The sequence below is a fragment of the Tiliqua scincoides genome, chromosome 4 (genome assembly GCF_035046505.1).
Source record: "Tiliqua scincoides isolate rTilSci1 chromosome 4, rTilSci1.hap2, whole genome shotgun sequence".
Lineage (NCBI taxonomy): Eukaryota > Metazoa > Chordata > Lepidosauria > Squamata > Scincidae > Tiliqua > Tiliqua scincoides.
This window is the reverse complement of record NC_089824.1, coordinates 30,029,165-30,055,897: the sequence shown is the minus strand read 5'-3', so window position 1 is coordinate 30,055,897 and position 26,733 is coordinate 30,029,165. Positions and strand designations below refer to the sequence as shown.

The 26,733-nt window shown below is 42.7% G+C and overlaps 1 protein-coding gene across 1 annotated transcript; it reads right to left on the bottom strand.

Annotated features, from left to right (window-relative positions):
* Nucleotides 1–412: 412 nt before the first annotated feature.
* TMEM64 (transmembrane protein 64) lies at nucleotides 413–25,730 on the bottom strand. The gene is made up of 3 exons (XM_066625284.1): nucleotides 24,987–25,730; nucleotides 7,876–8,031; nucleotides 413–3,585 (listed from the first exon to the last, which is right to left on the bottom strand). The coding sequence occupies exons 1-3, from the start codon at nucleotides 25,728–25,730 to the stop codon at nucleotides 3,394–3,396; spliced, it is 1,092 nt and encodes a 363-aa protein (XP_066481381.1). The 3' UTR covers nucleotides 413–3,393.
* Between the last annotated feature and the right edge of the window lie 1,003 nt (nucleotides 25,731–26,733).

Genomic DNA, 26,733 nt, shown 5'->3' with positions numbered 1-26,733 from the left:
AAAATTGTTGGAAAACAACTGCACTTATTACATCTGCATGGACCAACACTGGTCCATCAATAAAGACATCATTGTTAATAAGACCTTGCAGTGAATCATTGACATCTTCATTTACTACTGAAGATAAGTTACTAAACAAATAATGAGCCGTTGTTGGATGACTTTTAACTGTATAATAATTACATAAGTGGGATAATTTCTGCCTTTGTCCATCTCAATTCTTTCAGCATCTTTACTTGCTACCAGAAGGAAAATTAAGTCTAGCACATTTGAAACATATTGGATGTATTTATTTAAGTAAAACAGAGTGGATCTATTGTATAAAACAATTGGCAAGATACAAAAAAGTTCAATGCATATTTTCCATTAACTTGTACATAACTTCTTTTTACTCAAAATGCAAAAAAATGGAATTAATGTTTTTGTCCTAATAAAAAAATGTTCACAAAGTTGAATTACTCAGGTTACAAAACATAAAGAACTACAAGCACTTTGTGAAGTGTCCTTTATTTTTGTTACCAAAGGAGCCCCAAAATACATGTAATTGATAAACCTTTAAGTAGAATATCCAGGTTACTTTTGCTTACTAGAATTACTTTTCAAATTAAAAAATTGTTAATAAAAGGGACCAGCAATCATTCACTATCAAACAGTGCCCTTAAGAGGTAACCAAATTTCCTCATTTGTAAGAAGCCAAAGCAACACAGGTGCCAAAGACCAATGCTAAACTCCCCAAAACAATTACTTGAAAATACCACCAATGGGGCTACATGAACAGCCATGTAATCAAGTTGCACAAATGCAGTATGCAGGTATATACCAACTGCTTTGTCCTAAGCAGATTTTCAATATGATCTTTCAAACTTAACTGTTCAATCCTATTCCCCACCATTGGCACCAATGCAGCCAAGCTGATGGAGCACATGCTGCAACCAACTGTGGAGGGGGCAACTGGACAGCCACCAGGAGGCAAGTAAAAATGTTTTTACTTATCCTCCACAATAGGCTGCCCAATCGTCTTTGGGTCTCCTCAGACATATGCCAGCCATTCTGCTGGTGTAATGTCTGAGGAAAAAAAAAAGAGGTGGGACAGCTTGAGAAAGGGGGGATAAGATCTGGTGCGTACCAGTGCCACAGGGACCTAACATCTCCTTCCAAACCCTCCCCCCAACACACCTCTGGAGCCTCTGCTGTCTGTGACTCATAGCCAACCGTTTATGACAACAGTCTAGAAACACACAACAGCTTCCATGCTGCTGGAAAGTGCCCTATGCTGCCAGAACATGAGTTCTGGCACATGAGCACAGGGTGACCATATGATTGGGCCCTTAGTTTCAGAGTTCCATGTTTCAAGAACTACTGGTGAACACCAAAAAGATTCGGTATATTCTAGATAGACTACCATCATAATCCTGGATAAAATACAAACTCTTTGCCACAACCCAAAACCTGTTTGGTGAATAAGCCCATTAAAATCTATAGGCTTAAATGAACCTGAGCTTGCACTGGGATTGTGGCTCTCACCTTCTATAACTAATAATTTCCTAATTATTGGAGGGGAGAAATCCACTGCATCCTGATAGTGACCTTTCAAAACAGAGCAGATACTGGAAAAAAAGCTATCAGGAACATAAAACCAGAATAGTAAGAGGCTGAATAGTACTTTATTGTTCGGAATTAAGATTTCAGACAAAAATAAGATTATTTGAGTTCAAAGTAGGTTTGTGCTGGTTCCAACCGCTGTGAAGCATTTTTGCGAGTATGTAACTCAGTACACAAATATGCATCTTTATAGAATTACACACACACACACACACACACACACACACACACACACACACACAGGCTTACTCCAGCCCATTCATCCACGAACAAACAACTGAAACTCTCTGCCAAAGGATCACCATCACACCACATGAAACGTATTCTTTAAAAACAGTTACAGATTCCTGAGCCTTAAAGACATTTCTGCCCTTTTCTAGTCACTTTTGATGGAAAACCTGTCTTTTCCTAATTGTTGCAAATATTTTAACCAAATGCAAAGACGAAAGGGACAAATGCGATCTCCACAGCACTCCACTGGTTAAAGTGCTAAAGTACTGCACAAAACGTGTACCAGAGAGCATCCTTCAATGATCAGAGAAAAGTATACTAGGGAGGAATTGTGTTGATTTTTAAAGCTTTTATTAAAGAAACATCAAAAGCTCTTCCCTACAAAATAAAGGCCACATGACACGTTAGTATCGTAGTGTTTTCCGAGAGATTTTTTTATCTTATCTTATCTCGTATTTTATCTTATGCTATACAGAACAAAGTGAAGCTGATCTACTTTCCCCAAAACTCTTTTTGATAACTAACTAGAAACAGGATTGTAATGGAAGAGCCCTTTTGTTACTCACAAGGATGGTAAAGTCAGTTCAAAGATTTGTATTTCACCTGCAAGTTCACCTTCAGACTGTTTGACACAATGTATTAAGTACTGTAGTTTCCCTTTTACTTTGCATATTACACAGTGTCACTTTAAATGTTATATAAGAGCACTTCAGTCCCACAATGTAGGATTTAAAACTTATGTCAAAAGTTATGAATGGCTCCACAACAGTTCAGTGGCTTACAAAAATACATTCAACAAAAGATTTATATAAGGTGTTCCTCTCTTCCCCACCCCAACCAAATTATATTTAAAAAGCAAAAAGAGATAAGGGAAGCCAAATAGTCCCTGAAATAGACAAAATGGACCCTCCCCCCCCAGTTTATTTTCAACTAGACTCAAAGAGCCATGGGAAAACCCTATATCCTGTCGTGGACAGGTAGATATGGAAGAGACTCCTCCTCCTTATCAGGAAGCATCTGTCCTGCCTTCCCAGCCTTAGAAGCAGGACCTTCCATGCTCTGGACACTCTCCTGCTTGCAGGGTGAGAACATACTCCTTTCTGGAAATATTTTGAAAGCTAAGCACATTCAGGAGTACTGTAAATGAAGCGGCATACTTGATACTCATTCACCAGCATGTAAGACCTACTGAATATTATTAGTCAGCCTTATAAATAACGCTAAGCAGAAAAAATATTTGCCTCAGGGGTATTCTTCTCAGTCTGTAAAAGTAAACACAAAAATAAAACCTAAAGTGCAGGCTACAGGCCATGACAATATAATAACAACAAAAGGTGCAGCCAAACTTGCACCTACATTTACAGTTACTTAGCCACTTATTGATCCTTGCAAAAATGCATCCATTGTGAAATTTTAAAAGTGGCAGGGTGGGTTTGTACCACAGCACATCCTCCAACTGTTTGGGATTTTAGTCTTGTCGAGTTGTCCACAGAACTCTCCAGACAATAGCTTAGGCTGTTCGGCTTCATAACATAATACTTTGGAAGGGAGAAGGGGAAGTCATACAATATTGACTCCTCCTCCAGAAAACGTAAGCGTCCTCTTGTTGCAATATGTTGACCCACTGTTGCTTGGATGACTACTTTTAACAAGTGATGTTTTCATTTCCATTTCACATGCGACGATGGCTGCATTCAGTTCAAGTTGAGCCCGGTGAACAACATAGAACAACAGGCCGATGCTTATTATAATCTGTGAATGAAAAAAAAATATATACATATATTCCAAAGTTCAGAGAGAAAAATAAATAGACTTTTAGGTCATTCAAGCAGAGTTTGCATTAAAAGAAAATATAAACCCACTCAGCAGCAAGGCATTCACCCAATGACTACCTGAAGCGGGGGAAGATACAAATTATGTGTATGTACAAATTCTCTCCCACATATCTACTGCTTTTAAAATTGCAAGGAACCGACCGTCTGCCTCCGTCTTTGGTGCAGTCTGAGACACATACAACTGTATCTATACTATGCACTGTTTCCATTTTCAACTTCCATTTTATTTTGAAAGAATATCAAAATAATATTACATCCAGCTTTTAGTTTAACCATTCAGAAATGACAGGTCTTTTACAGTGAGAGCTGCTATACTGCAACAGCTAAGAAAATGAGCAGTGATCCAGAAGGCTGTCTGTTTCAACTGTGTCTCTCCCACAAACTCATTAGGTGGCCTTGGGGCAAACACAGTGTTTGACCCAAGAGCCTCAGCACATACATACTCTTTGCTACTCATAAGAACTCTTGTTGTACAGATTTTCACTTATACACTGTTGTTGGCAACCTTCAGTCTCAAAAGACTATGGCTGCGGTTTTCAAACTTTCCGGGAGTTTGAAACCCGCAGCAAGTCTTGGCAGGGGGAAGGCAGCGAGGAGATCCCCAGGATCACGTCGCTCAGGCGGCTGCAGGGACTGGGATGCACTCACCAGTCCCTGCAGCAGCCATCCCTGTGTGCGGGGAGGCCTGCACGAGCGCCTACAGGGCGCCCCAGGTCAGGGAAAGGGGGAGTGGAGCAATCTGCTCTGCCTCCGGAAAAGCAGAAACGGAGCGTGATCGCCCCACTCTCCCTTTCCTGACCTGGGGAGCCCTGCAGGCACTCGTGCAGGGCTCCCCGCACACAGGGACAGCTGCTGCAGGGACTGGAGGGTGCACCCCAGTCCCTGCAGCCCCATCCGAAGGGAAAGCGGAGCGATCGTGCTCTGCTTCCAGTTCTGCGGAGCGGGGCGCGATCGCTCCGCTTTCACTTTTCCTGACCTGGGGAGCCCTGCCGAAGGTTGTGTAGGGCTCCCCGCACCCCTGGGAGGCTGCAAGAGGCTTAGGCAAGTGCACCCAAGCCCCTGCAGCCCCCCGGAGTGGCACGATCCTGCGGATCGCGCCACTGCCTTCTCCGTCTCCTGGCTGCCCCCGCCCCTTAAGGGGGCAGAGGCCAGGACCCACAGGCTGGGGCGTCGCAACGCCCCAGTTTGAATACCACTGGACTATGGTATCGCGCTCTGAATGGTGGTTCTGGAACAGCATCTAGTGTGGCTGAAAAGGCCGATTCAGGAGTGACAATCCCTTCCACACTGGGAGCAAGTGTAGTCTGTCCCTGGTCTGTCTCCTGGGCTATGGGCCTTCCTACTTTTCATCTATTGCTGCTTTTATGTCATTGCTCTTATGTTGTGTTGCTGTTCTTTATTTTATTAATCAGTTCCTGTATCATTTTTAATTGTTTTATCCATATGTTTTATCTGTTGTATTATTTTTTATTCTTATGTTGTACACTGCAGCGGAAAGGCAGTATAAAAAGCTTTTAAATAAAGTGACTCATTCCTAAGTGCCAATCTTTAAAACAATAAAATTCTAATTTTTATAACAGAAGGGTCCATGTGCTCACACAGAAAACAGTGTAATGCACCTCTGCAGACAGATATTCTGTTCCCCTTGACATCCCCAATAGTGGAGGTGACCTAGTTTTATAAAGCATAAGGGATATGGGTCAGTTTCATTGCAAGGGTGTTACTTTCTTCACAGGAATGAATGACAATGATTTGTTTTTGTGTGGGAAAGGACACTGCTTCCCTCCTGCCCATTTTGATTCCACCCTGAAGTCTGTCCCTAGTACCAACCTATGTATTTTGTCCACAAAATTCAATGAGGCTCATTAAGAACAGAGTCCATATTTACTTCAGTTTCTTGGTCATGCTAGGGGGCCTTCTCCCATTTACTTGGGAGTAAGCCCCACTAAACTCAGCTGGACTTATTTCAGAATAAATATGGACAAGACTGGGCTGAAAGAGATGAAATCCAGAATTCACTTTTACAAGATATTAATACCGCATACAAGTGACAGACAAGCAGCAAATAGTCATAGGGTACTCTACCCCAATGTAAGAAGTTGGATTCCACTAAATACAGTTGTAGCAGTATAATTCTGTGTACACTGAAGGAGAGTACAGGGTTTCCAAGGTTACATTTTCCTAAATCAGTCACATCTCACAAAGTCACAAAGAAAAATCATGTATGGTTAAAAGAATTAAAAAGCAAGAAATATTATCACTGTTTCTCCATTTATGAACACTGTAGCCCAGGCTTCCTTAAACCAACAGTCAAGACTCAGTGCCAACGCGACGGACAGGCCTTTCCGCTAGCACCACTTACTTGCAGGTTGTTAGTAAGTGCTTTACAACACTCTTACAACACCCAGCATGGGCCCAGCACTACTGTATCGGCACTCACCGAGGTTACAATTGGTCTCTAAGTTACAAAAAGCCATTCTAATTACCTACTGAGTATAGAGCCTGTTTCTATGCACCTCTAAATTCATAACTTGCTTCTAGTTCCAATTTAGTTTTAGTTTCATAATTTTCATTAATTCCCTGAAATAATTCTGCCCATGTCCCCATTATGCAGTGCCCTCCTGTCAATTCAAGACAGGGTGGGGGTGGGTGTCATTGTTAATACATCCCTAAAAAGTATCCAGCTGTCCTTGAAACACCAAATAAATGATTCAATTGGTTTACCAGGCAGCTTGTCTATTGCTTCCTTTCTACAATAGCAAGTTGTTTCCAAGATTCAATTTAAATCTAACTTCTTGTTATGTATTCCTTCTTACCTTTATACTTGAGCGTTCAACAAGAGGTATCCAAGTTAACCAAAAAGCAGAGTAGTTAATCATTCAGATTGACTATTGCAGATCAATATTAAGAAAACTCAAAATTCTTTCACTTTTTCTACAAAATACATCCAGTTCTACAGTTCTGCTTCAGTGAAAACTACAATAAACTGGGAACATGATTTGTCACCTGCTTAGCACAAGTAGTGATTGCCCCTGGGAAATCACAGAAGTGGCAAACTGTTAACTGTAGCAGGAATAAAGGCACAAGAGCTACCATGGAAGTTAACATTTCCCAATACTGGCTTGAACTAGCCACTAAAAGCCACACCAGTCAAGACAAACTTAACAGCATTTCCTGTTAACACACAATCTCTCTCTCCTGCCTCAAGAGGGCTCCTGGCTCCTCTCTCAGTAGTACAATGATCCAATCGTGTTTACTGCTTTGAAAAACTAATCTGATAGTAACGGGAAGTATTAATTTGCTTCTAGGCATGTCAACATGTTTCATCAGCTATTTAAAGCATTTGCCAGTTCTTAAAAAACAAAAACAGTACCCATTTTAAATACTGTTTTGCCTTCTGTGACACAAGAGAAAATATTCAATTCAAAAATTGTTTTAATGAGACTGTTTGCAATACATTTCTATTGGGTTCAAAAGCAATACACCTAACTGAGAAACTTCTTGAACAGAAGGTCCCAAATTTTATTGCAGTTATTCCTATAGCAAATCAACATTTTCTTGGGTATTTATGCACCAATATTTTGAATTGGACTCAATTCCCATTCTTGTATGAAGAAGTAAAGAACTGCACAGAGATCTTGTAATTATAACTTTGCAAAAACAGACAGGTAGCAGACTAAGAGCTCAATCCTATGCATGTCTACTCTGAATTAAGTCCCATTATAGTCAATGGGGCTTACTTCCAGGTAAGTGTGGATAGGACTGCAGCCTAATAGAATTTCTACATTTCCAAATTTCCTAACAAAGACAGGTACAGGGACTAACAGACAGGTAACAAACTAACAGAGTTTCTACTTTTCCAAATTCCAAAAGGCATTAATTAGATCACGGGTGTACTCACTGTTAAAAGAGTTGCTACAGATGACAGTCTGCAACAAAATAATGAACTGTTCAATAAGCATGTTAGCCTGTTCATGTTTTTAACTGAGAAAAGGAGATGGTGGATTTCATATATTTCTGCCTCAGATAATTTCTAACATTTAGACAATTTATAGAGAGGCTTTAAACTAGAAAACAAAAAGGTTGTACCCCAGGTTTACCTGTGAGTAAGTCCAATGGGACCCAGTAGACTTACTTCCCAGTAAATTGTTGCAGAATGGTTAGATGTCTAGCCAACAAATAGTTGAAAGAGGTCTAATACACTTACCTGTAAACTAAAAATGAAATAGCCACTAACACTTTGTTCTTCAATGACATCTTCCATAGTACGTAGGGTGGTGCCCAAGTAGGAGTTTAAGAGCTGAGTTGGAAGCAAACCGATGGAAGAAGCCATCAGGTAGTTTGGTAGTGAAAGATCTGTGATCTGTATAAAAAAGGAATATATAATATTTGATCAATAAAATAGCAAGTCTGATTAGTTTCTTGTTCAAACTACAGCAAATTCGCTAAAGCAGTGTTTCTCAAACCATGGATCAGGACCCACTAGGTGGGTATTGAGCCAATTTCAGGTGAATCCCCATTCATTTCAATATTTTGTTTTTAAAATACTAGATTTGATGCTACCATTGTACGTGACTGCATTTGGGGACATTTTACAGATCTGTACCTTTAACAGGCAACAATGTATATGTTTTTAACAATGATAGTAAATGGGACTTACTCCTGGGTAAGTGTGGGGGGGATTGCAGTCTAGGATTGTTAAAAATTTTCCTGCTTGATGATGTCACTTCCAGTCATGACATCACTTCCGGTAAGTCCCAATAGATTCTCATTCTAAAAAGTGGGTCCCGGTGCTAAGCATTTGAGAACAACTGCACTAAAGCAATCTGGGTTTCATGTTGAGAAAAAAAACATCACTCTTCTAGCTAACTGAGAAGCCTATAAGGCTAAAAAAGTAAAGAAAGGATGGCCAAAGTCTCTACTGAACAGAGAACAACGCTTGAAAGATATGCATGGTCCTTGACATTACATTCCCTTCCCTCAGCAATCTGAAATGTTCTTCCTTCCTCTCTCCCATTCTAGTGTTTACTTTAAAACAAATTCAACATATCTCAGACTATTGTATGCAATATATGCATGCCAGCTTGATTTGCACCATCACATATAGAAATAGACTGCATATATTGATTATAGCATGATCCTGAACTAGCAAATTACAGGAACTTAATGGAACAGAATCTAGGGCCCTTCTCTTCAAGGTGTACATAATGGTTTTGTCTTTAGCTCTTTACAAAAGGTCATACTTATCAGAGTTGACTTGAATAAGTCCGACCCAAAATCAAGTTGATTGAGAATATCTGTCTCCAACTGCTCTATATGTGGAAATGCACCACCTTAAAAAACTTCAAATTTTAAAAAATACAAAATCATACCACTGTGCATCTTCTAGCCCAGTGGTTCTCAAACTTTGAGGAAGCTTTACTCCCTCAGTAAGTTCTTGCAGGTTCTCTCTCAGTAACTTTCACTAAAAGTGGGCGCAAAGCACCTCCTGCAAATCGGAAGTGCCTTGTGCCCATTTTAGTGAATGTTCCAAGCCTCGGGGAGCGCTGTGCAGGGCTGCCCGCACCTCCTGTGGGCTGCTGCAGCTCTGCCTTCTGAAAGTAAGTGGAAAGCACCCCCTTACCCCGCCTCTTAAAGGGACAGGGGAAGTGTTACATGATCTAGTCGTAACACGATCTAGTCGATTAGCAGCTCTTTAACCCATGCTAATTGGGTAAGAGGCACTTTTTCAAGTGGGTGCTCCTTTTTTTAGCAGGGGGAGAGTAACTGGCCCACCTCACCCCAGCACTGTCTGTTCTAGTGGCTGTCTGCTGGTATTCATTTGCATCTTTTTAGATTGTGAGCCCTTTTGGGACAGGGAGCCACTTAGTTATTTGATTTTTCTCTGTAAACCACTTTGTGAACTTTTAGTTGAAAAGCGGTATATAAATACTGTTAATAAATACTGTTAATAGTCGGTCTCAACCCACCAGTTTGGGAACCACTGTTCTAGCCTGTCTTAGAAACACTAAAAGGCAACAAACTAAACCAACTAAAATACAGGTATAGTGGTACAAAATCTTTCTGGATCATATAGAACTATAAAAAGAGATGACAGGCAAGTATATAATTTACATTTTTAAGCATGCTCCATACAAAGGCTTCAGAATGGGGTACAGATTATCATATGCTGTTATCATTCATTAAACAAAAATGTCCCTGTACTGAAATTGCAACTACCAGCAGGCCACTACCATAAACAAGAAAATATTAACAGAAAACATAAAGCTTCAGACATTAGCAAATGTTAGGAAAAGAAGTTCCATCTTTCTAAAGGGAACCCACTGAGCATACATCCTACAGTGCAAGTAGGATTTCAGTGCAAGCAAGCTTCCAACTTGTATCCTTTATTATTGTGAAACAGTTAATTGAGACTATGCAAAAATCTGGATTGTGGTATTTGGAGAAAGAAGGACAGAGCATTACAAATAAACGTACTATACTGTATTTGTCAGTCTATACACCTTTGAGGAACTTCCCAATTAAAAAAGAAAATGGAGCGTGTTTTTACATAATTTTAGCAGATTGCAATGGAATGCAATACAGCAGCTGGTGAAATATGTAGGCAGGTATGTGTCATTCCAGTTATGTTCAGGAAATAAAATTTAATTCCAAATAATTAAAATGTCCATCAAAGTTCACAGGAATCATCACAAAGCTCAATAGACTAAACAGTAAAACCAGAGTGTTCAAGATTTGAGCATCTGGTAATTAAAATTTATTCTGAAGTGTGACTTCCATGAAAATATCAATGAAATCATATTAATTCTTTAGGAAAAGACATTTACATATTAATTACTTCATTTTTGAAAAATGGTTTATAAATATTAAGAACAAAAGGTAAATGAATATTTACACATTTTAGATTAAAATACTGTATGAATAACTTGTTTTGGGAAGATGTCCATGCTGTCAAGTAAGCAAGTAGCAGCTGAAACAGGAATTATTAAGGAATACTGCCAAAGACAGTAGAAGCTGAGACCAAGAGATTCAAACAGGCAATAAAGACAGCAGGCACTTAATTACACATGATTTCAATATGAAAGAGAGCACGCTCATTCATTATGCTGGAGGCTGGGCAGTATGCTGCTAACATGGAAAATTCCACTAATGTCTTCATGAAAATACACTGATTAGTTGTTCTAGCTAAACCTCTCATTTCAAAGATTTTGTTCATGTAGACTCAACTCTGCAGTAACAAGCAAGGATCTTAATACAATCTACTAAGTGCAGAACTGTGAGTGAAATCCATAACAATTTCCCTGATCTTTTGTGTTTGAGTAATGTTTTTTATGTTGGGAAGTTCCTCAAATGTGTACAGATTTACACATGATTGACCCCTGCTAATTGGGTAAGAGGCACTTTTTCAAGTGGGTGCTCCTCTTCTTTAAGCAGGGGGAAAGTAACTGGCTCACCTCACCCCAGCAGTGTCTGTTCTAGTGGCTGTCTGCTGGTATCCATTTGCATCTTTTTAGATTGTGAGCCCTTTTGGGACAGGGAGCCACTTAGTTATTTGATTTTTCTCTGTAAACCGCTTTGTGAACTTTTAGTTGAAAAGCGGTATATAAATACTGTTAATAATAATTAATAATAATAATTTACAGGTGTACATAAATATATTAGACACTTGTATTCAAAACACTCCAGTATCCATCATTCTCCTGATGTCACACTCCAAATTTTTGTATGTGACACTCCAAATTTTTGTATAATCTCAGTTAACAGTTTCACAATCAAGAACATAGCTTGAGTAAGTTCACAGAAAATAACCACAAGGCTGTATAATCTTGCACAATATAATGCAAGTAACGTGCAGAACTAGGACTAGGGAGATCCATGTACAAATCCTCCCTCAGTCATGAAACTCACTGGATGACCAAGTCATCCACTGCTTTTATCTTGGCCTACTCACATAGTAGTTGGGAGGATAAAATGGGAGAAAGAGACATCATACACACAGCCCCCTAGGCCTTGGAAGAAATGGTGGTGGCAGAAATATTGTAGTTTTCATTCCAACATTGATGCAGCTGTGACCCACCCCCTACTGCATTCTGCATTGGGGAGGATACCCATGGAGGATCCTCAAGGAAAGGAAAGTTTGTTCCTTTACCACAAGGCTGCACTGTAGCTGCATTGGTGATGAAAGGGTGGATAGGATTGGGCCATTTGCTTTCTTAGGGTAACTGCTGCTTTTCAGTTTATATAAACCACTAAGTATATTCAAATGCAATTGCATGATTTAAACATTTTAAAAACATCAATATGATTATACTTTAAAATAGATTAATGGAATGTGGACAAAACTAGGTTAGCATTATTAACTACTCAGAACAAGGTTAGTATTATTAATTTTATACTACCTTCCAAAAAAAATGAGTTCACAAAACAAAAGTTTACAGCAAAATAAAAGAGAAAAATGGTTTCCTGTCCTAGTTCATAATCTAAAAAAGATTAAGAAAAAACACCAGCAAACCACCTCCAGAAAAGACACTCGGTTGGGGGAACAGTACTACCACTGAAAAGGTGCCCTTCTGCCCAGTTAACAAGTTTTCTTGATAAGTCACATGGCGTGGATTAATAAAGAGCCTATCCATTAAGACAAAGCAAAATACTATTCATCCCAGAGACCTGTGACAACATATTTTGTTAATACTGTTGGTTGCCTCTGAGAAGAATCTAGCATGCCAGGCTTACTAGCTAGATTGCTGTCAGGGTTTTGCTTTCCATACACCCTCTGACATGGAAATGGGAATTTGCATTTTGTATCTAAAACTAAAGTTCTAAAACGTTAAGACAAACAAAAGAACACTCAAGTAAACAGCATCTATAGGTCTAAGTAAACAGTTCTTCTCTGTAGACTTCATGAAGTTTATCAAGTAGACTACAGTGACTCAAAACAGTATAAAGCAGTTACTTCATCATGTAACCCTATCACTATCTTAGAATAGCTTTAATGATTTGATTTTCAGATTAAACCATACAATCAAAAGGCATTTCTTGACAAACTTCTGTTAAGGACCAGCATTGAGCAGTTAGTAAAGAACACGGAGAACAACAAAAAGAACTTGGCTTTTCCAAGTTGCATTAAAGCATTTTCCATTATGTAAAAGATTATGTAAAACTCACATGTGCAAGTAACACAAATTGAACTTGTATGGATGATTAATGGTGTCCTTTTACTGACAAGATGACAAATATCTGTACTAGAGCAACATATCCAAAAGGGACTGACTGATGACTTTTGTAATTCTGTTAAAATCTGGGACACGGTGAAAGCTTACACAGAGGAGACCTATTTTATTGCTCGGAGGATTCAACTAGCACTCTCGCTGCCTTTTAAATATTAAATCAGAAACCAGATATGCTAAGTAGGGCACTCATTAAATTTGATCAAACTCTGAAACAATCACAAGGATTAGGTGAACGGCCCTGGACAGCAAACTTCTCAACTTGCAAAGCTCCAGTAAGATGGCTACCACCACGACAGAACATTATGGCACAATGCGCCATTCCTCTGCATCCACACGTAGGTCATAAGTCGTGCCTGCAACTATAATGCTGCTCTCCCACACATTCACTGTTCATAGTTAGAACAGTGTTTCTTATCAGACATGGTTTTTTTAAAGACACATTTAACATTTACAAATCAGGGAAATCTGTTTTATGTACATGGAGAATGAATGCAGTGGCCAATGGACCAGTTCAGGGAAATGGCATACAAGGAGGAGAAAGATGCGGTTAGAGGTGGAATTTCAATGTGTTGCAGAGATTATGGGGCAAGAGTGACAAGACACAGCAATCTCCTGCTGCAAAGGCTAAAAGAAATGCAGAGACTGACTCAACAACAAAACCAAGTGAGTTAGGTGGTAGCTTTAACTAGTTCCAATGAAGGAAGAAAGGCAAGGGAGCAAAAGCTGCCCCCCCCCAAGGGATGGGGTGCATAGCAAGATGACTCACAAAGAAAGACTGGAAAATAAGAGAATACTTGTCCTGAGTGCCAGCTAGCACAGTTGTGTTTGGGTAGCAGAGGGAATGGGCGTATTTGACGCAGCACTCTCAGTTAAAAGTAGTATGTGGAGTCTGTGATCTAACTTTTTATATCTAACTTTCTCATAAGAAAGCATAGGAGCTTCTGTAGGGTGAACTCATGAATTCGCCCATAGAAGCTCACCCCTTTTGCATCTTGATAGCCCTTGACTGCTCTCTCCCAGGTAGAGATGGGCAATTCTATTATTCCACACCTGCTGAGGTTACAGCATGGAACTCTTGATTTGCTGAAGAGGCCAGTATCTCAATTAACACACACCTCTTAATTAGATTTAGCCACGGAATTGATGAGCACAACTAGGGGTGGTAACACTCCTTTTGTGTTGGTAAGGACTCTGGGCCCAATCATATCCAACTTCCAGTGCTGATGCAGTGCCAAGGTATGGGGAACAAAGGTTCCCTTACCTTAAGGATGCCTCTGTGACTAAACACCACCACCACAGGATGCAGCAAACACCCCACTGGCACAGCTGCATCAATGCTGAAAAGTTGGATAGGACTGGGTCCTTAGTGTACTTCAAGTCAGGAAACTCCTAGAATGTGGCTTTTGTTTCTTGGTTCAAATTTGCTGTGCAAATAAGGTACAGGTGGTCACAGAATTTTCCAAAGAAAGGTAAGACTTCTCCCAAGCCAGCCAACTAGAGTGTATGGAGACACTGGAGCCCCACATAACTTCTGTCAGGGCGCTCCAGAGGTCATCATCAAGTTCTGCAGAGTTGCCCTATGCAGCACTATACAGTTCCACAAGCTCCCTGTAAAAATTACATGGAATGTTGGAGGGGGACCAGTGTGCAATGGCTGACATACAAAAGTTGTGGTCTTCCTTGAAGTCTGTGAGATTGAGGCCTCTTGCCCTCAGGCCAATTCAAATGCCACATGGATGGCATGGGTCATGTTCTCCTAGCATGCACCCAGTGCCACATACAGGTATAAATAAATGTGTCAGCAATAAAATATAGGTAAATAAAAGCTTGTTAAGCAACTCATCTATAAAGGGCTATATTCTCTTCAATTCTAGTAATCTCATCTACAGAGCCTTCACCACTTAGGGAATTTTTTTACTTGTTAGTCAACATAGTGAGATATTTTACATTCACCAAAAGAAACAAAAGAGATTGCTCCCCTTTGTTGTTTTTATTTTGGCATAAGGAAAACTCTGTTAAAATCCTTAAAGAGCAACACAGAATGAGGACACTGCTGAACTGTCTGTTTTGTCTTAAACTGAAGGGAAGTAGATTTTGAGGATTTGAGACTTTCTGAGGGGCCCAGATTTACAGAGTTTCATTAGAATACCACCAATCATTCAGAATGCACTCCCTCTGAAGGAGCAGGTTCGCAGCTTGGGGGTCCTCCTGGACTCACAGCTGCTCCTGGATTCCCAGGTGGCGGCTGTGGCTAGGGGGGCCTTTGCTCAGCTTCGACTGGTGCGCCAGCTGCAACCGTACTTGGATTGTGCAGACCTGGCCACGGTGATCCATGCCACGGTGACATCGAGGTTAGATTACTGTAACGCGCTCTATGTGGGGCTGCCCCTGAAGACGATTCGGAAACTACAATTAGTACAGAATGCGGCGGCCCGTGTGGTCACCAGAGCTAGGCGGTTTGACTCTGTCAGCCCGCTTCTCCGGGGGCTACACTGGCTGCCCATTCGTTTCCGGGCCCAATTCAAGGTGCTGGTTTTGACCTTTAAAGCCCTATACTGCTCTGGGCCAGGATATCTTAGAGACCGCCTACTCCTGTACAATCCGGCTCGTCCTCTCAGGTCATCAGAGAAGGCCTTTTTGCAAGTGCCGCCACCCAAGGAGGTCCGGGGGGCGGCTGCAAGAAATAGGGCCTTCTCGGTAGTGGCACCAACATTATGGAACTCCCTTCCCCTTGACATGAGAATGGCTCCCTCTCTTGAGAGTTTTCAGCGAGGCCTGAAAACACTGTTGTTTAAACAAGCCTTCTGATTTCTGGCCTTCTTAACTTTTTATACATCTTTTAGTTTTACAGGCTTGATTCCTCGGTGATCTGCTCTTTTACTCTTTTAATCTGACTACTGTTTTTATGGCCTCTGTAGTGTGTTTTTAAATGTTTTTATCTGCTTGTATTAATGTTTTTTAAAATCTGTTTTTAATATGTTGTTAGCCGCCCTGGGTCCCGTTAGGGACAAGGGCGGGATAAAAATAAAGTTTTATTATTATTTATTATTTATCAGTCTGACATGAACTAAGAGGAAACTAGAACAGCTCAGAGACCACACACAAGATTAAGCAGAAAAACTAGATTTTACAACCCACCGTGCAACCAGCGTTCATTAATGTGATAAAGCCTATATGTACAATCTTAAACTAAAATTATGACCCTTTATTAAACATAGTATGACTAACATATGAATAAACGTATATAGAATTGAGCTGTCAATGACTGCTATTTTATAAAATTCCTTCTGTCTTTTTTTTATTATGATGCTTTGTTTTGGAGCAGAGAATCAGTATTCATTTATTCTGCTTCGCAAACCACCTTTGTGAACTTTTTTCACATGCTGAAAAGCAGCATGTAAATATTTCTGAGAATAAAATGGGGAAAAATCTGAATTCAATATTATAAATGTGACACAGTGGGTCACATATTGTATTTATTAGAATGGGATTTGTACACTGAACCCAAAAACAGGCAAGTATAGATGGACCCTCATTATCCACAAGTGTTTCATTCCTGGAACCCTTGTGGATACCAAATTCCACATGAAATCAAATTGCATGGATTTGGGGGTCCCCTGAGCTCCAAATGTGACTGAAGCCTTGCTCCAGGTGCATGTGGAGCTGTTCTGAGGCCCGCAAGTCTCGGAGGTCAATTCTCCAGAGGCTCCTTTAAGACTTGTGGAGGCTGCATGTGGCCTTCACAGGTCTCAGAGAGGCCCCTGAAAGCACTGGAAGGCAACTTCCGGTTTCCCTTCTGATGCTTTCAGGAGCCTTCCAAGGCCTTTGGGGGGCCTTTCTGAGGGCCATGCAGTCTCCACGAGTGTCAAAAGGTCCTAAAAGGGCACTTTTGGTTTTCACCTGCAAACTAGAAGTGCCTTTCTAGGACCTCCGGAAGTCATTCTGAGGCTTGTGGAGACTTCAGATGGTTCAGGTGCGACAAAGTCTGGCTCCACGCAGGTTCAGGGGACCCACGTTGAGTCAGATCTGTGGAAATTCCACAGATAAACAAGCTCCACCTATAATTAATCCCAGGCACCATTCAGGATACACCATCCTGTTATTTCAGCAGGATCATCCACCAACACCGCCAGGGTGGTTTTTTTTAATCACCTGAACTACTCTTCAGCTATTGTCCTAATTCAGCTATTTGTCCTAATTGTCCTAATTCAGCTATTGTCCTAATTCAGCTATTGTCCATCTGCAAGAGGGATCTGAAGGCCTTAGGGATGGACCTCAACAAGTGGGAAACCCTGGCCTCTGAGCGGCCCGCTTGGAGGCAGGCTGTGCAGCATGGCCTTTCCCAGTTTGAAGAGACACTTTGCCAACAGTCTGAGGCTAAGAGGCAAAGAAGGAAGGCCCATAGCCAGGGAGACAGACCAGGGACAGACTGCACTTGCTCCCGGTGTGGAAGGGATTGTCACTCCCGGATTGGCCTTTTCAGCCACACTAGACGCTGTGCCAGAACCACCTTTCAGAGCGCGATACCATAGTCTTTCGAGACTGAAGGTTGCCAATACAATATTGTCCTAAATATTTAGAACTTTACTCAACAAATGAGGATATTATTTTCTCCCAGGAAGAAAAAAATTTGTCTAATAATTACTGCCCCTTTCTAGAACGTTTTAGGCATGTGCTGTGAATTCATATGCATGTTAACTCAGAAGTCCCACCAATGATCCACAACTACCTTTGCCAACCCAACAATACACATTACAGTTTGAGCTTACTTGACGTTGAGACACACTTGGCCCAAACAGACCCTTCTGTTTAGACAAGCCTTCTGAGTTCCTGGCCTTTTTAACATCTCTTAATATTTTTTAACATCTGTTTACAGGCCTGATCCTTTTTTAATTTGCTGCGCTATGCTCTTATCTGACTAGTTTTTATCTGACTACTGTTTTTACAATATGTTACAATATGTTATTTTTTATCTGTTTTAAACTATGTTTTTAATGTGTTTTAACCTTGTTTTGTAAGCTGCCTTGAGTCGCTTCAGGGAGAAAGGCGGGGTAAAAATAAAGTATAATAATCATCATCATCATCATACTAGAGGGAGGCTGCCACCACTGGTCCCAGGAACCACAGCAGAAGGTGCTAAAGCCCCAATGCAAGAAAGGAAAAACACTGCTGCCCCAATGAAGAGGAAGGACAAGTTAGGCAAAGAGGTGTGTGTCTCCCTGGAGCAAAAAACAGGGATCTGACAGAGAGGTTGCTCAAGCTCATCAGGGCTGATTACTGGCCTGACAACTATTACCTGTTCCTGCTGATCCACATGGGAACAAATGACACTGCCACAGATGGCCCTGAGCAAATCATAAAAGACTGTGAGAATCTCAGTCGAAGGTGAAGTAATTTGGTGTGCAAGTGCTATTTTGGTTGATAGTTCTGGAGGAGGGTTGAAGGATAAGGTTGGACAATGCCTGAGCAGTAGTACAGGCGTGCCCCTGCATCCATGACGGTTCCATTCCAGAATGCCCCACAGATAGAGAGGATGCCACCCCCATCCTCCAGAGGTGAGGAGAGCTGAGCTCCCTTGGCCTCCCCTCACCTTATAAGGCATTAAAAACATCACTTTCGGTTTTTCATCAAAACTGGAAGTCACAGTTTTTGCTTTAAACCTTCATTCTGAGGCCTGCAGAAGCCCTGGGAGGATTCACATGGTCTTTGCCAGGGTTAGAATACCTTCTGGAGGCAAGGGAGCCCTCCCGCATCCACGGATAAGTGAATTTGCGGATACAACCCCCCACCCATAAATGTGAAGAAGATCTAGGTGTCTTAGAGGATGATATGCTAAACAAGAGCTAGCAGGATAAGACAGTAGCAAAGAAGACAGATGCAATTCTAGGCCACATCAACAAAAGCACAGTATCAAGCATAGTAGGACTGAAGAATTCTGCCCTGGTCAGACTTCATCTAGAATACTGTGTTCGATTCTGGGCTCCGCAGTTTAAGAATAGATCCAAAGAAAGGAGGCTGGGAAGGCAAGGGGCTGGAGACCAAGACCTATGAAGAAAGGCTGAAGGAGCTGGCCTTGTTTATTTTAGAGAAGAAACACTTAAGAAGGGACATAACTACCTATAAATATCTGAGGAGTGATCATGTGGAATCTGAGGGGCTATCATGTGGAAGAGGTAGCAGATTTGTTTTCAATTGTTTTCGAAAGGTAGGACCAGGACAAATGGGTTTAAATTACAGTAAGGGAGATTTCAACTAAACATTAGAAAAGACTTCCTGATTGGCAACCATGGTTTGGCAATGTAACAGTCTGCCTCAGACGGTGGCAGGCTTCCATCAGTGGAGGTCTTTAAGCAGAGGCTGGATAACCATTTAGCACCACTACAAATGATACCATATTTCTCCTATGGTATGCTAGGTAGAACAAAGCAAGGGTACATAATTTTTTTAAAGCCTACATCATTATTTGCTACATTTGCTACTGAAAATCTTTTCCAAAACTAGCGGCTGTACTCTTAGGCCCTTGATCACACAGGTCTTTGCTAGCATTACTACCTGAGATCCTGTAATTGGAAGCACCGAGGATTAAACATGGGACCTTCCAAGCACTCTTTAACCATGTCTTCTATTCTTAACTTGAAAATCCTTCTCTGACCAAGTGGACTCCAGACTATAAAAAATCCTACCAAAAAAACAAAACATATATTTGGTTTTAAAGCTAATGCCTGCTTGTGGAAAGCTCATCATTCCTCTTGTGCTTTTGAAAGAAATTTTAAGATATTATACTGGGCCCTTTTTAATAGCAGGTATATAACTTTTTTTAAAAAAAAATCAAATACTATATAACATGCAAATTTTCTCATACAAACATCAGAATGTGAAGCAGTTACAGATTTTGCCTATAGTTCTGACTATAAAATCCAATTACAGGTGTGCATTACTTAACGATGGGGATGCGTTCCCACACCATCGTTGCCAGATGTTAAATGACACCACCTTCAAAGCCAAGGGGAGCTGTGCTCTGCTTGCCTATGGAGACTCCGAATGGCCTTTTAGGTCAAAAACCTGATGTGACATTTTTCGCCTTATAAGGCATTCTAAGGCCCGGGGAAGCCCAAGTACACTTGCTTAGGAAGAGCATGACAATAGAAACCTTGATTTAAGGCAATGACTTAATTCAGTCTTTTTTCATGGTGATACCAAGCAAAATTTAAAATGCATTGACAAAAATCAATCCACCTCTTGGCGAAAATCAATGAGATTACTCTCAGTGAAGGGAAAAAACCATGAACAGAGCAGTGCACAAGCTTAAAAATAAAGAGTTTGCAGTGGCGCAGCTAGGGCAACTGGCACCTGAGCCCATAAATTTTGACACCCCCATACACCCCCCCAAATGGAGTCTCCCCAAGCCTCCGAAGGCCACTGAAAGGCCTTCTGAGGCTCAGGGAGGCCATATCGAGCATCTGAAAGGCATTCCTTGAAATCCCCTCAAGGCAAGGTACCTGGGGCAATGGACCACCACCACCCTTAGCTATGCCACTGAGAGTTTGTGTTCTACTTGCCAAGTACTTGATGTTTGCCTCTCACAATCAGGAAACCTAGCCTTTGACAGCAAATCCAAATTCACTTACTGTGGCTTACTTCCAAGTAAACACATTTAGAATTGCACCATGTGTATCCAAAATTACCTTTTAAAAATCCAAGAAAAACAGCTTTATACCACCAGACAACTATTAACCGATTCTGAAAGAACATTCCCTTCCTTTTCCTAGAGAGGGTGCAGTTCTTCCAAAGTGCCACAACCTTTTTCTTTTTCTTTAATGATCACTTGGTCTCACGCACTATGTTCTGAATGTTGTTCATGGTAACAGAAGCCACAGAACAGCAATTTCCCCCATTTTTTCAATGCTACTGAAATCAGTAAATAATATAATTAATACTGATACAGAGTATTTATCAATAGGAAATATACATCACATACTTAAAAAAAATTAGGAGGTATCCTCAGAGATTGTTCCTTAAGCCTGTGTTGTTGTTTTTTCAAATATTCTAAGTAGATAGACAAAAAGTGAGGGCTGCAAACAAACCATACAGTCAGTTAAAATTCTACTGTACCCCGGCAGCCCTACGTAGACTGTTAATACTGTGCAGTCAATCAGAACAGTCAATCAAACCCCTAGTATGGAACTTCACATAGTTTCCCATACAAAATGATACCCATTTTTTGTGAGGAACTGCCTCCAAATATTAACAGAAATAAAAAAACTGTACTTAAAAAATTGGTAAAAAAAGATAACAATATAGAAGTATGCAGCATATTACAAAACATACTGGGTTTTCATTATTATGTTTTTGGAATGCAAGAGAATAATGCAGAGGTAAACTCCAGAAGACCTACGGAACAGAACAATACTAAAATTCCTGTGTATCTAAACAATATAATTCTCTTAAAATATATTATTCGCCCACAATCATACAACATCTCTAAAACATTCCACACTGTATAATCTCTTCCATTATTACTTGATTTCATTATTGGAGTACTAGTGTGACATTGTTACCCCATGGCACATACATACACAGCACACTTCATTCTTTTTTGTGATCTATTGTTGCTGTTTTACCCTTTTATATGCTTGCTTACAAAATGGTTATTGGACAAGACTACAATGCTGCAATTGCACTAATGCATAGTATGGCTGAAACCAAGGGTTCTCAAACTTTGATACTACAACCTCTCAAAAATATGTGTGTGTACAGACACATCCCCATATTACAACTAGTCACAACCCACACTTCGATAACAATTGGAGTAAGAAAACTGGTCCACCTAGCTAAGTTTTTTCTACCCACTGGCAGTGGCTTTCCAAGGACTGAATCTAATTCATTAGAGCTTTACAACCCCCTACTAAGCTACTTGCAACTCTCCTGGGGTTCACCCCCCACACTCTGAGAATGCTTGGTTTAAGCAGGAACTCACAGGAGGTTTCCAAAATCTACCAATCCTACAGGAGTCACTTATCCATAAAAAGCTTCCATGAGGCAGGAAGAATATTTTGACTGGACCGCATGGGTACTACTTGGTCCCTTGAGAGACACCAATGTGATCAGTCCCTATTCATGTGGCTGGATAATTTAGACAGTCTCCCATCTTCATGGAAGCCATTTATGGATAAGAAGTTCCCTCAGGGATGTAAGAACATCTAAAGAATACTACAAAATAAGAACAGAATACAGTACTGTACTTTTATAACCGCAAAATAAAAACTACAAAAGGCTCAGCAACACTGCAGTAACCACAAAGTAAGAAACTCAGCTACATACTTACTACAGAGTAAGCCCAACTGAAGACAGCAAGGCTTAAAGTCTTTGAAATAATATGCATGGAATACCTGGAAGTAACCTACATAGGATTGCACTGCATTACTCTAAACATCAACTAGTTTTTCAGTTAACATGCCTTAGGACTTTTCTTTTAAGAGCTTGCCAATATGCAGCAATTAAAACTGCTGACATTATTGAGCATCTGCCACATCCCTGTAATTTCCCCAAATTACTGGAAGTTTCAATGATATTTTAGCCCATTAAACTGAAATCTTTCAAGGATGTGTTTGTATCCTAGGAGAAAAAACAACAAAACCAAACTGCACTGAGCTCAGCTAAGTAAATTCCTGCATATTACTTGGGCAGGAAAAATGGAATAAAAATTAGAGCAGGCCACAGAATGCAGCTATGATTTAGCTGTGATTTCCCAACATGCAGCAAAACTACCATACATGTTTACAGTTCATATACAAAAATTGTTTTAATGTTTTAACTGATCCTAAAACCCAGGAGAGATATACAGAATCATTCTTTAAGTTTTACAAAGATGAGGATATGCTACTCCACAGGTTCCCAAAACCAAAACAAGAGTTTCTGTCTAAAATATGAAAGTTAGCCCTTCTCATGATAAAAGGATATACATGAGTGTCACTGGCAGAAGCACACCAGTGTCACAAAGAACTCAACCTTCAGAATCTCACTGAAACTTCATCTTCTTCTAACAGAGAAAAAAACCAAGGGTGGACTATGATCTTGGCATTTCAACTGTAAAAATTTTAACTTTCCTAAGAGGAATAAAAGGTTAAATGGAATTTCAGAAACACATCATCACAGACAAGTGCAAGAAAGAGCCAGAAGAAATTTAATATCTGACTTAGATCCAAAGTATATGTTGCAGTACTAGCCCAATGGTCCCTTAAGTAAAAAAAAAAAAGCCACATCCTGGAAAGTGGAATGGAGGGGTGTCATCAAGTAGGAAGAATGCATATATAGGCTTCTATGCTTGGGATCATTAGAAAAGATATTGAGAACAGCTCATATTATAATGCCATTGTACAAATCGATGGTAAGGCCACACCTGGAGTATTGTGTCCAGTTCTGGTCGCCACATCTCAAAAAGGACATAGTGGAAATGGAAAAGGTGCAAAAGACAGCAACTAAGATGATTACTGGGCTGGGGCACCTTCCTTATGAGGAAAAGCTACGGCATTTGGGCCTCTTCAGCCTAGAAAAGAGTCGCCGGGGTGGGGGACGGGACATGATTGAAACATACACTTTCAATGGGAGGGTTAGGACAGACAAAAGAAAATATTTCTTTACTCAGCGTGTGGTCAGTCTGTGGAACTCCTTCCCATAGGATGTGGTGACGGCATCTGGCCTGGATGCCTTTAAAAGGGGATTGGACAAGTTTCTGGAGGAAAAATCCATTATGGATTACAAGCCATGACGTGCATGTTCAACCTCCTGATTTTAGAAATGGGCTATGTCAGAATGCCAGTGCTAGGGAGGGCACCAGGATGCAGGTCTCTTGTTATCTGGTGTGCTCCCTGGGGCATTTGGTGGGCCGCTGTGAGATACAGGAAGCTGGACCAGATGGGCCTATGCCTGATCCAGTGGGGCTGTTCTTATGTAATGCATAACCCTTTCCTTATCAATTCCCCACTTTAAAGCATTCCTCCCAAACCGTTTCAAATGTAGGGAAACAGGCATGTAGAAAATAGGGGGGGAGGGGACATGCAATTTCAGCCAAGAAAAGATTGAGTGCCCTTACCAACTCTCTAGTTTTGATCACCCTCACAAGAAATTATTTTAAAAAGGTCATGGAGCCACCATTAAATGCATTTTCATGCATCATCAAGTTCGGCCTTCAGTAATCTTCGGTTCCCATATTATGCTTTACGCACAAACGCTTCCATAACAAGTTTTCTAAAACTATTCCAATGGAAGAAAAAATTAAATCAGGGGAGCATTAAGAGTTATTCAAGCCTCTTTCCACAAGTTATGTTTAAATGTTGCTTTTAGATTATTGCATATCCCACACCTGCAGATTTGACTGTGGAACTGCCCGAAACACAGGCTTGATCTAAGTTGGCTCTCCCTCATTTTCCACTCTGCTTTAACACCCTTCACTAGGGAGGCATCCAAGATCAAAAGGCAAAATCCCTGGTGCCACGATTTACACAATGAGGAGGTGCTAAAATGGTCAAGGCACACCATCAGTTCTTTGACCACTAAAGAACCAATCCTATCCAACTTTCCAGCACCTGTACAGCCACAACACTTACCCACAGAAGGGAACAAATCTTCCCTTGCATTGAGGCCTCTGTGATTGCCTCCCCACCACAGGATACAGCACATGCCCCACTGTGGCACTGGCTGCACTGGCACTGGTAAATTGGATAGGACTGGGCCCTGACAAGGCACACCATGCTGCTGGTAAGTTTACGTCCCCTAATGGTTCTATTAATAAAAGATTCTCCCCAAACTCCTGCGGCACAGCAGGGCTCACATCCCCCAATGGCCCTGTTAATAAATGACCCTCCCCAAACTTCTGTGGCACACTGGTGTGCCGCAGTACATCAGTGTGACATGCATGGCTCAGTGTGCCACACATGGCACCACACCGGGGCTCACGTCCCCCAATGGCTCTGTTAATAAATGACCCTCCCCAAACTCCTGTGGCACACCAGTGTGCCACGGCACAGTGGTTGAAATCGGCTGCCCTGGTGCAAAGGAACAAACACTGAGTCCAGCAAGAGCCACTCACGGAGAAGACGGCGTTCTGCAGCCCGAAGGGGATGGGGGTGAGCCGGGCCAGGGCGACCACCTTGAGCCCGCTGCCCCCCTCCACGACGCGGATGACGGCGCTGAGCCGCTCGCTGCCCTGGATCCGGGCCAGCACCCAGCGCGCCAGCAGCCTCCTGCAGACCAGGTGGGAGACGGAGGTGCCCACCAGCACGCCCAGCACCATGAGGCCCATGCCCAGCACGAAGCCGTAGAGGTAGCCGGCGGCCACGTTGAGCAGGATGTAGCCCCAGCCGCAGGGGAAGGAGACGGCGACGAAGCCGGCGGTGAAGAGCAGCGCGCCGGTCGGGCCGTGCAGGCTCTCGGCCCAGAGCAGCAGCTCCCGCAGGTGCCGGCGCACCAGGGCCAGCGAGGCGAAGCAGAGCGCGGCCACCAAGCAGGCGCTGAGGCAGCTCTTGCAGCAGCAGCAGGTGCCCGGCGGGCAGCGCCACGTCCTGCCCTCGGCGGGCCCCGTGCCCGGCAGCTGGCACAGCAGCAGCTCCGCCGCGGCCTCGGAGGGGGCGCGCGGGTAGGGCAGCCCGTTCTGCTCCCCGAAGAGCGGCCCTTCCCCGGCGGCGCCCGCTCTCCCCGCCTCCGCCGCCGCCTCGCCCAGCTCCCCTGCGGCGCCCGGCCAGCGGCCGCCGTCCTGCCGCGCTCCCTGGGCGAAGGCGCTCCTGGCGGCCCGCGAGAGCAGCTGCAGCAGCGCGGCGGCCCCGGAGCTCCGCATCGCCCGCGTCTGGCAGGAAGCGGGCGGAGGTCGAGCCTCGTCCCGACAGTTACAGGCAGCGGCGGGGTCGGCGGCCGCGGCAGCACGGGCGTCCCGGGGCGCGGCTCAGGCGGCAGCAGCTGCGGTGCTCCATCTCCCGAGGCCCGCCGCGTCCTCGCCGAGCCCGCCCCGCTCCGGGCTCAAAGCACAGCCGGCAGCCCCCCCCCCGGCGACGTTGATGTGGCAGAGCGGCCCGGCCGCGCCGTGTGGAGGCGGGGCGGGGCCTGCGGGGGGCGGGGCCGCCGGGATGGCCGCCGCCTCGCGCCTCAGAGGCTTCTCCCCGCAGCCCCTGCAGTCCTCTCCGCCCTCACCTGGGAGTAAGGCTCATTGGCCACAACGGAGCTTACTCCTGAGTAGACACGCCCCACAAGCACGTCCCTCACGACTCCAGGGCGGCAGGTGAGGCAGAGCCCCCCATTGCAGACCATGGAGAAGCACTGCAGCTGCTTACATCCGAGGAGGCTGGGGGAGCCTCCTCAGGTGTAAGCAGCTGCAGTGCTTCTCCACGGACTACAGAGAGGGGGTTCTTCCTCACCAGCCACACTTGCACCACACCATGTCCCTGCACAACACACACCCCTCACAGACACAACCACCACAAACTTGTGTCTCTCATGGAAGCCACCACACACAATCCCTCTCCCCCCACACTGAACACCCACCCCTTCCTCCCAGCCTGTGATTAGTCTGTGGAACTCCTTGCCACAGGATGCAGGGATGGCATCTGGCCTAAGATGCCTTTAAAAGGGGATGGAGGAAAAGTCCCATCACAGGTTATAAACCATGATGAGTATGCACAACCCCTCTTGGGTTTAGAAGTCGCCTACCTCAGGGTATCAACCCTATTCAGCTTTCCAGTGCTGATGCAGCCATCCCAACAGGGCATGTGCTGCTTCTTGTGGTGGTGGGGGCAGTAATGGAGGCCTCCTCAAGGTAAGGGAATGTTTGTTCTCTTACCTTGAGG